This window comes from Manis pentadactyla, chromosome 3 (assembly GCF_030020395.1).
Source record: "Manis pentadactyla isolate mManPen7 chromosome 3, mManPen7.hap1, whole genome shotgun sequence".
NCBI classification, from domain to species: Eukaryota; Metazoa; Chordata; class Mammalia; order Pholidota; family Manidae; genus Manis; species Manis pentadactyla.
In genome coordinates this window covers 160,205,995-160,221,256 of record NC_080021.1, presented here as the reverse complement: position 1 = coordinate 160,221,256, position 15,262 = coordinate 160,205,995, and the positions used below count along the sequence as shown (strand labels likewise).

The following is a 15,262-nucleotide window of genomic DNA, read 5'->3' as shown; positions in this document are numbered from 1 at the left end:
CTGTACCCATTGTCAATAAGTGACTTGGGATGACACTATTCTAAAAGGTTTTTTATTGTTCTTTAATTGGTCTAGCCATTTTTCTCTTTTTATAACATTTTCATTAATATTTTTGATATTTTCTTCATTAAAAAAATGCTTAGGTAAAGACCAAGTAAATAACATATACTTAGAATGTTGCACTAAGTTGTTATATAAATTAGCATCTTTAAAATAAATCAGACATCTAAGAAACTTCACAGGAAAACAGAAAGAACCCAATGAACATAAAGCCATATTTTTATACAAAGCATATATAGTGTATACAGATTGCATAACCCTTTTTCCACATAAGCTTTTCAACATGTCTTAAAATATCATGGTTTTTTCAATAATTATTCTACCTATTATTTGGTTATTTTCCATTTTTTCAGTACCCTGACATGCATCTATTATGAAAAACATGCACCTCATTTTTGTCTTCTTTTGTATCATCTACTTAGGATCTATTGCTCAAAGTAGAATTGTTGCATTAAAGACTTTAGTAACTACAGTTCTAGATCCTTAATATATTTATTTTCCAGTAGTCCACCAATGTTGTGTTGCTGGTGTGATTTATCTTGAATAATTATGTAGAGATGTGGTTATGCCTTTAATTTGCTTTACTTTAATTACTACAAAATTGGGAGTTTTTTCATGTCAAGTCTTATAGCCTGTATTTCTTTGTTGGTAAATCATGTGTTCTAGGCATTTATCAAGAAGGATATAAATATTTTGCACTTTTGACTCTTTGATTTTTTAAATAATTACACTGTGACTATGTAGACACATTCTATAAATGATCCTAAAAGGGTTTTATTGGTATTGATCTTATATATTTGCATAAATATATTTGCATAGAATAGCAAATTGAGAATAATATTTTCATGTTTTAAAATCTCTTTTTTTGTTAAACTACCTTTCTAAGCCTTCCAGACCTACAAGGTGGGGAGAGAACAGGGTGGAGAGAAGGGGGCTAACCACCCTACCCCGTCTTCCCAAACTCTTGCTGATGCCTCTCATTAGCCAAGCCTACCAGAAGCCAGAGAGCAAGGGAGTCTCGGTGAAGTAGACTGTAGATGTCAGCCTCCTGGGCTATAGAAAAGGGCAGAAAATGTAAGGAGAGAGGGGTACAACGGAGAACAACCAGCACATAATCATGCTCATGGTATCTCACATTTCTGCACATCTTGCGAGTGAAGACATACTGAACTACCTTATCAAGGCTGTTTGTATATTGAATAGCACTGGAAGATAGAAATAATGTCTCCGCTGGAGACCAAGTAAAGGGCAGGCATGATTACTGTCCAGACAAAAAGATAATGTCTCCCTCTGGAGAAAAAGCAGTGAGGCTTACTACCCATTCAAGTTTCTAAGCTCAGCATTTCTCTCCACGGTGTGTGGGGCTGTCATCTATCTCTCTGCATCATGCTGTAGGAATTGGGAGCTAGGAACTGGTGAAAAATGCTGATGCTCTGACTATCACTATTCTCTGAATATAAACTCTTGTTTTGCCTCTAATGCAGGAGTCTCATGCCTTTTTCCATCATCCATTAAACTATGGCAGGCTAACTTGTTAGCTTTGAAGTAGGGTAAAATTTGACAACTCAAGAAAAAGAGATACAAGCAAAAGATAACAAAACAATCACATTTGTTACCACTGGAAGTGATGTTATACAACTTACTCTGAAAATTTAATCCAAGAGAAAAAATTAAGCACTCCTTTACAGTGCCTGAGTAGTTTCAGATAATGAGGGAGAGTTATTCATTACAGAAAAATGCCTGTTTACTAACGTAGAAGAAACTTGTGGAACTAGAAAAATAATCACCTTTTTCTCACTTCTGGATGAAATAACTGATTTAGGCAACAACAATTTGCTGGTTGTCAAAGTGTCACCCCCAAAATAACAGTGGTCTCGAGAAAAACAAAATGGAGATATCAGGAAGTCATCATCTAAGCTTAGTAAGAGTAATCATAGGACAACCAAACATTGTGTGCATCTTGATGTAACACATGTGACATAGATAGCATTATTTATAAAGGATTCTTGTCAAAATGTTTAACTTGAATCTAATTTAACCTTTAGAGTTAATGTTTCTTATCAAACTGTATTTTTCCAATACTTAAAAATTGACCAAAAGTAAGAATAATCCACTATCCCTCTTTGCCTGGGACCATCCTGGAACTGAAAATCCTGCATTCCAAGAAACCCGTCAAACTGGGACAGTTGGCCACCATATGGCAAGTTTAACCATTTACATTCTTCATAATTCTAAAATTATCATATTTTCATAAATCTTTTAAGAATAGACACACAATAATAAATTAGGCAAATAACAATAGCTGCAAAACAGATCAGTACACTAATGCCAGTTTTACACTAATAAGAGTTCTAATTCAGTGGATGCACAATTTATTCTTCATTCTCTTATTATTAATATTTCTGCTTCCTAGATATACAGTCCCTTCAATTTACCTATAAAGTCACAGGTAATTTTCACACCAGCTGAAGATGCAAAAGATAAAACATAAAAATGTTTTGACATTTTCCAAGATGATGTTACCAAGTACATTACATAATTGGGCAGGTCATTTTTATAATTTATATTTTGTTTATTACACAAGAAACTGCCCAAACATTATCTCTAATTAGTCAGATATATTTTCATTTTTGTAACCCTAGTAGTAGTAGTAGTATAAAAGAGATACTTTTCTGAGTGTTTTATCTTTCTCAGACAGGCTGCTTTGTGTTTTTCTCTTAAAATTACAGCTAATAGAATTTATAATTGATTGTTTGGAATGAGATAAACTGTTTCCTACTTTGGTTCCTTCCTCATTCTGCCCCTGGGTTTTGCTTCTATTGGGTTGTCTCTCCCCTAGGAATAGGAGCCCAAAATTCTAAGTTTAAGAGAACAAGATGACATCAAATGTCTGTATAGTTTATATCCTCCATCATCACTATTATAACTTTCCTCTGCATCAGTCATTTAATGTGTATTTAAAAGTTTTTGAAAAACCTATCTGTATCCTCCTTATTTGCTGTGAGAATTAAATCAATTAATACTTGCAAGTATTATGTAAATATTTCTAACCATGTGTAGAAGCCAGTTGAGAACCCACATGGTTAAGTTTTCTGTTCCTCAATTCATTATATTATTATTCAATTTTACTGAATAATTTCAATAATTCAACTTTATTCAATATTCAGTTGTATTCTGAATTATTGCCATGTAATTCTTAAAGATGATAACAGTGCTTTACCACTGTGCTCCTCACATACCTGGAGGTAAGAGGGAATATACTGGGAAATATATAAAACCATGGGTTATACATGGCTGGTCTTCCTAGAATGAGCTAAGGAGTTCCAAATTAAATTGTAAATTTCATAAAGGTAAGCATTCTGTTTTATTAACTATTGTAGGCCCAGTGCCCCAGCACAGTGCCTGACACAAAGTAAGTACTTAGTAAATATTTGTTGAATAAATGAAGTGGAAGGCTCAGAGAGAAAATAATTTCATATAAAAGACTTGAAAATATTAGCAATTGTAACACTGTATTCACATAAAATTTTTAAGTTAAAACATAAGCTGCGCCAGGTTACACTCCCAGATGTCAGGAATATCTTTCTCCTCAGCTGTATTTTGGGAGAGGGTCTGGGTGGGGTGGAAAAGTTGAAATATTATTCTAAATCAGTAAATTTAAACTGAAAAGAAACAAAGAAAAAAATTGTTTTTAGTTTTTTTCTACCCCAGCGTTAAATTTTTCAATGTACAGTGTATATAGTTTGCAAAAAAGTTTCTAATTATACTCGAATTTCACAAATTTATGTGGACTTTAAGTAGCTTAACACTATCTTAAATATGCTGTAATGTAGAGAATGCTTTCTAAAAATTACAACATATAGTGACTTTTAGAATCTTATTAATAATTCTTCTTCACAATAAAGCTAGAAAAAAAAATCCACATTAATAAACTGGGTTATGGATGTTTCCTATTTACTTTAAAGCCAAAATTAGAGGCCTTAAAGGAGATGAGCTCATAACAAAAAGAGATATCATTAGGAATAATGAATGAATAAACTAGACAATTTCCCAAGCTAACATTTTCAATGGGGGTAGGCAGAAAGGAGTGTATTTTATGTCTCTTTTATTTATAGCAATCCTGCTTCCCTCTGGATAAGAATTTGGGTCATTTTTCAAAAAGAATAAAAATGATGGAAGACTGTAACTATTTGGGTTCAAGATTTACTGTAAAGCTACAGTAATCAAGACTGTAAGATTAGACATTGGAGTAAGGTTAGACATATAGATTAATGGAGCAGAATAGAAAGCTTAGATAGAGGACTACATATTTATGGTGAATTGATATTCAGCAAAGGTGTCAAGGTAATTCAGTGAGGTAAAAGTGGAACAACTGTAAATCACATGTAAAAGAAACAAACTTCAACCCATGCCTCGGACCACATAAACAAGTCAGGTTGAAATGGATCCTAGATCTAAATGTAAAACCTTTAACTATAAAACTTTCAGAAGAAAACACTGAACAAAATCCTTGCAAACTTGAGTTTGGTAAAAACTTCTTAAATAGGACATACAAAGCACAAACTTTAAAATAAACAAATTATACATTGAATTTAATTAAAATCTAAAACTTTGATTTTCTGAAAACACAGTTAAGAAAAAGAAAAGAAGAAAATAGTTGAAAACATATCTGATAAAGAACTTACATCCAGAGTATTTAAAAAGCTCTTTAAAGTCAATAAAGACAGAAAACTAGATCTTTTTAAATGGATAAAAAGGTTTGAACAAATATCTCACCAAAGAAGATACATAAATGGCAAATAAACACATGAAAGAAAAGATGCTTAACACTGTTAGTCATTAGAAAAATACAAACTAAAATCACAATCAGATACTCACTGGAATAACTAAAATGTCAAGACTAACAATCCCAAGTGCTGACAATGATGCTGAGCAATTGGCATTTTCATACATTGCTGTTGGAATGCAAAACGATACATCCACTTGGAAAGCATTTGTCAGTTTCTTATAAACCTACACATAGCCATTTGACCAACCCATTCCACTCCCAGTATTTCTCAGGAGAAATGAAAATGTATTTTCACACAAAAACTTGTACTCATATGTTCATAGGAGCTTTATTCATAATAGCCTAAAACTGGGAATAACCCAAATGTCTATCAATTGATGAATGCATAGACAAATTGTGGTGTATTCATATAATGGAATAATACTGTATACATATGATGGAATAAAAGGTACAAATGTGCAACAGAATGGGTGGATGTCAGAAGCATCATGCTAAAGAAAGCAGCCAGACACAAAAAGCCACATGCTCAATGATTCCGTTTATATGAAATTCTAGAATAGACAAAGCTATAGCAACAGAAATCAGATCAGTGGTTGCTTGGAGCCAGGAATAGGGAAATGAGATTGTCAACTGAGGGACCCAAGGGACCTTTTAGGGGCAATGAATATGTTCTATACATGATTGTGGTCATGGCTACTTGACTGTAATCTAATTATACACTTGTATAATTATATAATTGGTGGATTTTATTGCATATAATTATACCTCAATAAACCTGAGTTAAAAATAGTTCATAGGTGGTGCAGTGTACTTCCTATTGCATCAGTTAATGCCCAAATATAAGTCAAGGTCCAGTTGGGAAAGCAAACCACACCAAGTACTTCGAGGGGAGGTTTAATTTAAGGGATGGTTACACAGGTGTGAGAGACTTGAAAGAGTAAATAAATAGTACTTGAGGTAATTGAAAGATGATAACTGAAGGAACTGTTCCCATCCCTAAACTGAGGGAACAAAAGGGTATCTTTAAGCTCAGAGGAGGGACCTCCCAGAGCTGTAGGTGAAACCTCTGATGAAGGAGTGTCCCTGGGTTACTACAGTATCAATGGAAGACACTGGATTTTTTGAGTGTTCCAAGAGGGAGGAAACTGCTGCCACCAGGAGGAAGGTCCACTGCTGGGGCAATCCAGATGAGAAAAGGAAAAATATGAAGATTTAATCCTTTTCTATCCTCCACTCTCTAGTGGCTCCTATTGATGGAACCTACCAAGGATACAGATACAACTACAGAGAAATTTTGTTTTCAGAACCTAACCTCAGCATCCTAGAACAAATTATAGGAAGTATAGAGGTTGAGCTGAAATAAAACATGTAAATGACACCTTTGGTTTATCCCACTTTTTATAATATTAAGATTAATCAGTAATTTCAGGTGGCTTCAAGCTTAACCATTCTATTTTTAAATTCCCAATCGATGTTTCATTTAAAGGTTTTAGCATCCATTGGTCACTGTTAACTAGACTCATGATTTCATTTGGGGTTATGACACAGCAATTTTCTGATTTTAGCATTCTTTGTACACTTACTAGTTGGAATTCTCTAAAGAAGAATTTTTTACTGGTTGAAATACAGTTTGTACAGGAAAGACTGGAAAAATATTATTTCTCTTTATCAATTTTTAGAGTTGGTTACTTATCAACCTCCAAAGATGATTACTAAGTTAGTGGCTTTTGTTAGTATTAGGAATTAATCACTTTTGTTTATATATTTGATGTTTTTAAATCCATTGTAGGCATTATTCTTTTTGATATTCATATTGTCCCATCTTAGGCCAGTGGAAGCCTTCACTGTATTTTTTGTTTTCTGTATTTTATGTATTCTGGATTATTCTTGTAAAATGTCAAGTATGTCCAATTTAATTCTAGCCCCTTCATTTGACTCTAAATCTTTATATTCTAGGGAGAAGTTTGCAACTTATTTTGCATTTCTCCATTTATTAAGCTGCTAGTATACACTTAAATTGTCAGGAATTGAGTCACCTTATGGAAACATTCTTAAAGGGCCTCTCAACAGTGCAAACAATGTTAAAAGCCAATTTTAATTACAAAATTTAATAAAATTGTTCAACTCTAACCAAATCTGCAAGTCCAGTCTTGAAGTTTTGGGTATTATGTGTGCTCCCTAGGGGAAAAAAAGAAAATAACAATGCAAAAAGTAAATAGAACAGAATCGTGTGATCTAGATAGGAAGTTATCTTAAGATTTAAAATGAGTGTATGTTTTTCTGAAATAAAAGATCACAAATAATTTTCCTAAAGTGATTCAGTTTAGCTCCTACTATTGAAATGATGACTGTCATTATAGCAAGTGAGGGCAACTAGAGAACAAAATATGGATTCTGGGACTCACCTTCTTAGGTAAGCCTGTAATTTCCTCCAGAAGGAGTTAGCGGTCTTTTGTTTTGCATTAATACTGTTATTTATTCATATATAGGTAAATAAATAGGTAAATTGCAGTGTCTTCAACCAAATCCCCATTCTTAAGCTTGGGGAGATTTCCTAGGCTTCTCCATCCTTTCTAAATACTACTGACACAGCTTCTTAAAATCTCTCCAACACTGCTTTATCTTTCCTTCCATTGTGGCTATGGTTTAGTTAGACTTTCAGTTTAACTAAATTAGGTTATTGACTTCCTAAATGCCTTGTATTTTACACTATTATCAAAGTAATCTTTCTAAAACTTTATTTCACAGCCCTTGATTAAAATCCTTAAACTGTTCCTCATTGCCTTTAGGGAAAAAATCCAAATTTCTTAACAAGAATGTAAGAAAAACTCTTCATGATCTAGCCTCTATTTAACTTTCTGTCTTTCCCCTTCCTGCCTCCTGCGTCACCCCCAGACCTTCTCAAGTCCGTCTCTCTGCATTTGAACAAAGCTGATAAACAAAGTTAATGAAAATTCACCCTTCAAACATGAGCCCTGATAGCCTCTCTTCTGGGAAGCCTTACCTAATCTCCCCCACATTTAGAGTAGATTAACTGCCTCCACAGCCCCAAGTGGTTCCATGGCTGACTTACCATCCCCACAGTGATCACTATGCTGTGATGTTCACTGTCTCTTATGATCATCCTCATGTATTTCTTACTCCCAGCACCCAGCACCATGCTGTATGCCTTCTACGGATGTTTGCTGAGTGAATAAAAGAAAAATTGCATGATATTAACCCAGCATTTTCCAAACATTTTTCAAATTTGCTGTACTATTTTATTTATACTACCACCAAAAATATAACTAAGTTCCCTGCTGTTCTACATCCTCACCAACCCTTGATGTTGTTAGACTTCTACATTTAAAACATTGTGGTGGTATCGTATTGCAGTTTTTAAATGTCTTTAATATGCTAATTGAAAGAAGAGAGGGGATGCGAACTCAACAGTCCAAGCAGGTTTATTGCTGAACCTGAGAGGGAGCCCTCTGTCCTGGCCAGCAGTACAAAGGAAAAAGGGGGTCTCTAATAGGTCAAGAGGCTTTCTATGGCCAGGGCTTTGGCGGGCTCTTTGAGGGGAGGGGTCAGGGGAAAGTGGGATTGTGGCTTGCTGATGTGTCCTCTGGAGGATGCTTGTAGCCTAAATAAGATGAAACTTAGGTCTCTCTGAGATGGTGGGTGGGCTTATTCAAAAGGCGGTATTTAGGTCTGGATTCTATCACTAATAGTGTTAAGAGAAGCTTTTCTTCCCACATATGCTTATTAACATTCCTGAAATAGCAAATTCATAGGCTCTGCAGTTAAGACTATTTCAAACAATGGTCGGAAAACCAGTGATCTGGAGCAAGACCCAAAACTGTAGTCAAGATTTTGGAATCAGAACCAGGATTGATCTCATCAGTGGTTCTCAAATTTTGGTATTTATATGAAAACCCAGTGTACTTGCTAAATTGAACATTCTTGGGTTGCATTCACCAGAAATTTGACTCAGTAGCTCAGAGCCTAGGCCTTAATATCTGTATTTAAAATAAGTGTCTCACGTGATTCTGATGCAGTTGGTTTTCAGTCCACAGAATGAGAAACACTGTTTAGAGATTAAGCTTCGTTCCTAAATGAGCATACATATTATAATGTCATTTGTGAGACTAACTACTTTGTCATCTGGTTAATGATAAAGCTGTGATTTTCTATCTCTGTTGGTATATGTAGCAGCATTTTTGCAAAGTTAAAATTAAGCTCCCTTGGAGGAGTTTGAGACAAACTTTGCAGTAAATGAAGGCCTCTGATCATGTTGCAAAACCAAGAGGAATTATGGGGAAGTGGAATGTTGAAAGAGCATTACTGTTGCTTTTGTAAAAGGTTGACCTGAGACTAAGCTGTTTCATTTTAGGCAAATCCCTTAATCTCCCAGTGTTTATATTTCTCACCTATGACTAGTATTATACCTATCCTACAATCTTGCAAACCCGTAAAAGGATCAAAATGACAGAGAGGCAAAGTGCTAATACAAAGTAAGATCTAATCACTGTTAGGGGAATAACCATTGTTTTTGATTGACACATCTGCCTGAATTAAAGAAAAATATTTAGTCTCAGGGGCATTTGTTTCTGGGAATAATCTCAGCAGCTTCTTACTAAAAGGAAAATTGTAAAAGCATTTTACAATTTAGGCAACATGCGAGGAAAACCTTGAGTGACGTGACCAAGGATACGAGAATATTAATTTAGAAATGAGACGAGGATTCAAGCCTTCTGATTACTTTCCACCATCCTTTACTTAGTGTCTTTCTCCTTCTCTATTATAATCCACAGAGCAGGTAAATCTGACACATCAGAGTTTAAGTACCACTGCTATACAGCATTAGATGTAGTAATCGTTGTCTTTTTCTTTTATTGCATTTATTTGATAAACAACTTTATTGAGGTATTATTCACATACTATACAATTCACCAATCTAAATTGCACAAATTCAATGGTTTTTAGTGTAATCAGAGTTGTGCAACCATCACTACAATCAATTTTAGAACATTTTCATGAGCTAACACCCCCTACCCCCACCTCACCCCCGCCTTCCGCATCTGACAGCAGTCATTCTCCATTCTTTTCTCCTCCCAGCCTCGGGCAACCACTGATCTACTTTCTGTATAGATTTGCTTATTTTACAGATAAATGCAGTCATATAATATGTGGTCTTTTGTGATCCGCTTCTTTCGCTTAGCGGGTTTTCAAGAGGTACTTACTGTTTTAAAAAATATCAGAACAAAAATAGAGATAGTTGAGAAAGAAATGGGGGGGGAATCACCCATAATCCCATTCTAATACAACCAATACCATAATTTTCTTTCTTATTTTCCCTCTGCAGATGCACTTTGATTTCAGAGAGTGGATGTCCCTCGCCCCCGACCTGTTCCCACCCGTCCCCAGCACGCGGCTCCCCACCTCCGGGAGCTTCCTAGTCTAGTTGGGGGAACCGGCCCCGCCCATCCCCGCCGGCGCCTCGCTTACGTCACTACTTTGAGCCGTAGACCCTCTCTCTTCTGCCCAGTCGCGGTTGCTTTGACAGAGCGCCATGGCGGCGGCCGGGTCTGCTGGGGTGCCGTCGACCGTGTCGGGAAAGCAAGAGTTTTACCAGCTTCTGAAGAACCTGATCAATCCAAGCTGTATGGTGCGGAGGCAGGCAGAGGAAATCTATGAAAATATCCCAGGTCTGTGTAAGACTACATTCCTCTTAGATGCTGTCAGAAATAGAAGAGCAGGTTATGAGGTGAGACAAATGGCTGCCGCACTGCTACGACGGCTTTTGTCCTCTGGGTTTGAGGAAGTCTATCCAAATCTGCCTTCTGATGTTCAGAGGGATGTCAAGATTGAACTGATACTGGCTGTTAAGTTAGAAACACATGCTAGCATGAGGAAAAAACTTTGTGATGTATTTGCAGTGCTAGCCAGGAATTTGATAGATGAGGATGGCACTAACCACTGGCCTGAAGGTCTGAAGTTCCTTATTGATTCAATCTACTCTAAAAATGTGGTTCTATGGGAAGTTGCACTTCACGTTTTCTGGCACTTTCCTGGGATTTTTGGGAACCAAGAGCGGCATGATTTGGATATCATCAAACGGTTGTTGGACCAATGTATTCAAGATCAAGAACATCCAGCAATTAGGACATTATCCGCTAGAGCTGCGGCTGCATTTGTACTTGCTAACGAAAATAATATTGCTCTTTTCAAAGACTTTGCAGACTTGCTTCCTGGAATCTTACAGGCTGTGAATGACTCATGCTACCAGGATGATGATTCAGTGCTAGAATCCCTTGTTGAGATTGCAGATACAGTACCTAAGTACTTGGGTCCTTATTTAGAAGATACTCTGCAGTTGAGTCTCAAGTTATGTGGAGACTCTCGACTTAGTAATCTGCAACGCCAGCTGGGTCTTGAAGTAATAGTGACCTTGTCTGAAACTGCAACCCCAATGTTGAAAAAACATACAAATATTATTGCACAGGCAGTTCCTCAAATATTAGCAATGATGGTTGACCTACAAGATGATGAGGACTGGGTAAATGCTGATGAAATGGAAGAAGATGATTTTGACAGCAATGCAGTTGCTGCTGAGAGTGCACTAGACAGACTGGCTTGTGGGCTTGGTGGAAAACTTGTTTTACCAATGACTAAGGAACACATCATGCAGATGCTTCAGAGCCCTGACTGGAAATACCGACATGCTGGATTAATGGCCTTATCTGCCATTGGAGAAGGATGCCATCAGCAAATGGAATCAATTTTAGATGAAACAGTTAACTCTGTTTTGCTTTTTCTTCAGGATCCTCATCCAAGGGTGAGGGCTGCAGCCTGTACTACACTGGGACAGATGGCTACAGATTTTGCGCCTAACTTCCAAAAGAAATTCCATGAAACAGTGATTGCAGCTCTATTGCGTACCATGGAAAATCAAGGTAATCAGCGTGTGCAATCACATGCAGCTTCTGCACTTATTATTTTTATTGAAGACTGCCCCAAATCATTGCTAGTTCTATATTTGGATAGTATGGTGAGAAATATACATTCCATTTTGGTGATTAAACTTCAAGAGTTGATTCGGAATGGAACTAAGTTGGCCTTGGAACAGCTTGTGATAACCATTGCATCAGTTGCAGATACAATAGAAGAAAAATTTGTTCCATATTATGATATATTTATGCCTTCACTTAAGCACATTGTTGAGCTTGCTGTTCAAAAGGAACTAAAGCTTCTGAAAGGAAAAACTATTGAATGCATTAGCCATGTTGGTCTTGCTGTTGGGAAGGAAAAATTCATGCAAGATGCATCTAATGTGATGCAGCTGTTACTGAAGACACAATCAGACTTAAATAATATGGAAGATGATGACCCTCAGACCTCTTACATGGTTTCAGCATGGGCTAGAATGTGTAAAATTCTTGGAAATGATTTTCAACAGTACCTGCCACTGGTTATGGAGCCTCTTATTAAGACTGCTTCAGCTAAACCTGATGTTGCTCTCTTAGACACACAAGATGTGGAGAATATGAGTGATGATGATGGTTGGCAATTTGTAAATCTTGGAGACCAGCAAAGTTTTGGAATTAAAACTTCAGGACTTGAAGCAAAAGCAACTGCTTGCCAGATGTTGGTTTACTATGCTAAGGAGTTAAGGGAAGGATTTGTGGAGTATATAGAACAAGTGGTAAAGCTAATGGTTCCTTTACTGAAATTTTATTTCCATGATAATGTTCGAGTAGCAGCAGCAGAGTCCATGCCTTTTCTCCTGGAATGTGCAAGAATTCGTGGCCCAGAGTATCTTGCACAGATGTGGCAATTCATATGTGATCCTTTAATCAAGGCTATTGGGACTGAACCTGATACAGATGTACTCTCAGAAATAATGAATTCTTTTGCAAAGTCCATTGAAGTAATGGGAGATGGATGCCTTAATGATGAACACTTGGAAGAACTAGGAGAAATCTTAAAAGCAAAACTCGAAGGGCACTTTAAGAACCAAGAATTGAGACAGGTTAAAAGACAGGAAGAAAACTATGACCAACAGGTTGAAATGTCTTTGCAGGATGAGGATGAATGTGATGTTTATATTCTTACCAAAGTATCAGATATTTTGCACTCATTATTTAGTACTTACAAGGAAAATATTTTACCATGGTTTGAACAGCTGCTTCCATTAATTGTGAATCTAATTTGTTCTAATAGGCCATGGCCAGACAGACAGTGGGGATTGTGTATATTTGATGATATCATAGAGCACTGCAGTCCAACCTCATTTAAATATGTAGAATATTTTCGGTGGCCAATGCTACTAAATATGCGAGATAACAACCCTGAAGTCAGGCAAGCTGCCGCTTATGGTCTGGGTGTTATGGCACAGTTTGGTGGAGATGATTATCGTTCCCTGTGTTCAGAAGCTGTTCCACTGCTGGTTAAAGTTATTAAGTGTGCAAATTCCAAAACCAAAAAAAATGTCATCGCTACAGAAAACTGTATCTCAGCAGTAGGGAAGATTTTGAAGTTTAAGCCTAATTGTGTAAATGTAGACGAAGTTCTTCCACACTGGTTATCATGGCTTCCACTGCATGAGGATAAAGAGGAAGCTACTCAGACTTTGAGTTTTCTTTGTGACTTAATTGAAACTAATCACCCAGTTGTACTTGGTGCAAATAATTCCAATCTTCCAAAAATAATCAGTATAATTGCAGAAGGAAAAATTAATGAGACTATTAACTCTGAAGATCCTTGTGCCAAACGCCTAGCTAATGTTGTGCGTCAGGTACAGACTTCTGAAGAATTATGGTTGGAATGCATATCCCAACTTGATGATGAACAGCAGGAAGCTTTAGAAGAGTTGCTAAATCTTGCCTGAAGCACTTTAATACCAGTTGAATATCATCTACCCTAAAAATAACTCCAAATATGGGTTGTAAGTGGATTACATTATAATTGAGAGAACTGTTCTTTCTCTCCCTACTTAGCAATTTTTATTTCTTCCCCATGTTTCTCCAAGATCAGTCAGTGTTACAGTTGCCATCTGTTCACCTTGCATGTTTTATCTCTTACAGATGTTGGTAATAATGCTTCAGCTGTCTAGAATGTTTGTCACCTTTCCCCTAGTTGATGCGAAGTATACAAATTGTTGCTATTTGTCTGAGTTATTGATGCTGAGTAAGCAGTATACTTGGTGTCAAGATGTCATGCTGTGTATCACAAGATGCTCAGAGCTCACAAAGGTAGGAGAACTTCCAGGACAAACATCTTTGCAACTGTGGGTGAAGAATAATAGTGTCAAGCTTACTCCTCCTTAATAATACTCCTGGTTTTCATGGTAATGGAGGATGAAATTGGGAGAGTTTTGAGATAATGCTGTGGATGTGGGAAGTTTTCTCTATAATATATATGAACTTTTCCATTAAGTTCTCCTGAGAACTGGATATGAATATCCATACTCTAGTTCCCAAGGTGTCCATCTGAGAGTTATTGAAACTTAAAAATTTCCTTAAAGACCAGTTTCTACTTTTAAAATTATCCAGGACTCTAAGAACCATGGTTACTGAAAAGAGTGTCCTGGTATGTCTAACATGGGTAGCCTGTAACAACTGTAACACAGTATTTGACAAATACTAAGTAATCAATATTTGTGGGAATCAATCAGTGTTATATGTTTCAGCAGAATACTGCATTATGTATGAAGCCATTATTCCCCTGCAAAGCAGCTCATCAAGAAGAGCCCTGATTCAAAAGGGCTTAAATAGGTTTCTCTTTTGAAGTTCTTACTAGATTCTGTAGTAACACTAAGAGTATTCTATTGTGAAAATGAAAGGGAAGAAAAGTTAATTTTAGCTTTAAACGTGAGACAGAAAACAGCTTTGAGACCAGTTGCTTAGCAGTATATGTGCATTATAAGAAAACAAATCTAGGGTTAAATATTAATTGGAATGTTGGTCTTTAATGTCAAGCTTTTTGTAGGGTACAAAAAAATTTCTACTCAGCAAATCACTGATCCTCAAGAACAAATATAACTGTCATGATTTCCTGGAGCTCTTGTGAGAATTATGTGTGTAAAGTATCCAGTAAATATTTAAGACCTAGTAAGTGCTTAATAAATGGTGTTAGTGCTGCTGTTGTTTGTACCTCTTTTGTGTTATTATGGTTTGTAATTCCTTTTTCATTAGAATTTCCCTGATTGACCCCCCTGCCAGCTCAGATGCAGACCATGTGGGCCACTGTAGAAATGAGAAATTGAGATTTCAGATGTACAATTCCTGTCCATTCCCTACAATTATTTACTACTAAGGGGAGAAAAGGACATTAAGTATAGGATTGTCACAATTTTAAGTTTATTTAAGATAAATGCAAAAGTACAGATGAGTAAATAGAAAAATCCCACCACATAGTTTCACTAGAGGTTTT

At 36.3% G+C, this 15,262-nt stretch overlaps 1 protein-coding gene across 2 annotated transcripts; it reads left to right on the top strand.

Annotated features, from left to right (window-relative positions):
- The first annotated feature begins 10,334 nt into the window (after positions 1–10,334).
- Positions 10,335–14,972, top strand: RANBP6 (RAN binding protein 6). Of its 2 annotated transcripts, XR_005023403.2 has the most exons (3): positions 10,335–10,536; positions 11,652–11,784; positions 13,915–14,972. XR_005023403.2 is itself a non-coding variant. In XM_036878852.2 (1 exon), exon 1 carries the CDS (start codon positions 10,401–10,403, stop codon positions 13,716–13,718), a length of 3,318 nt encoding a protein of 1,105 aa, XP_036734747.2. In that variant the 5' UTR covers positions 10,336–10,400; the 3' UTR covers positions 13,719–14,972. The 2 variants fall into 2 exon arrangements, 1 of the variants encoding a protein (XP_036734747.2); XM_036878852.2 differs by having other exon boundaries at positions 10,336–14,972.
- The last annotated feature ends 290 nt before the right edge of the window (positions 14,973–15,262 follow it).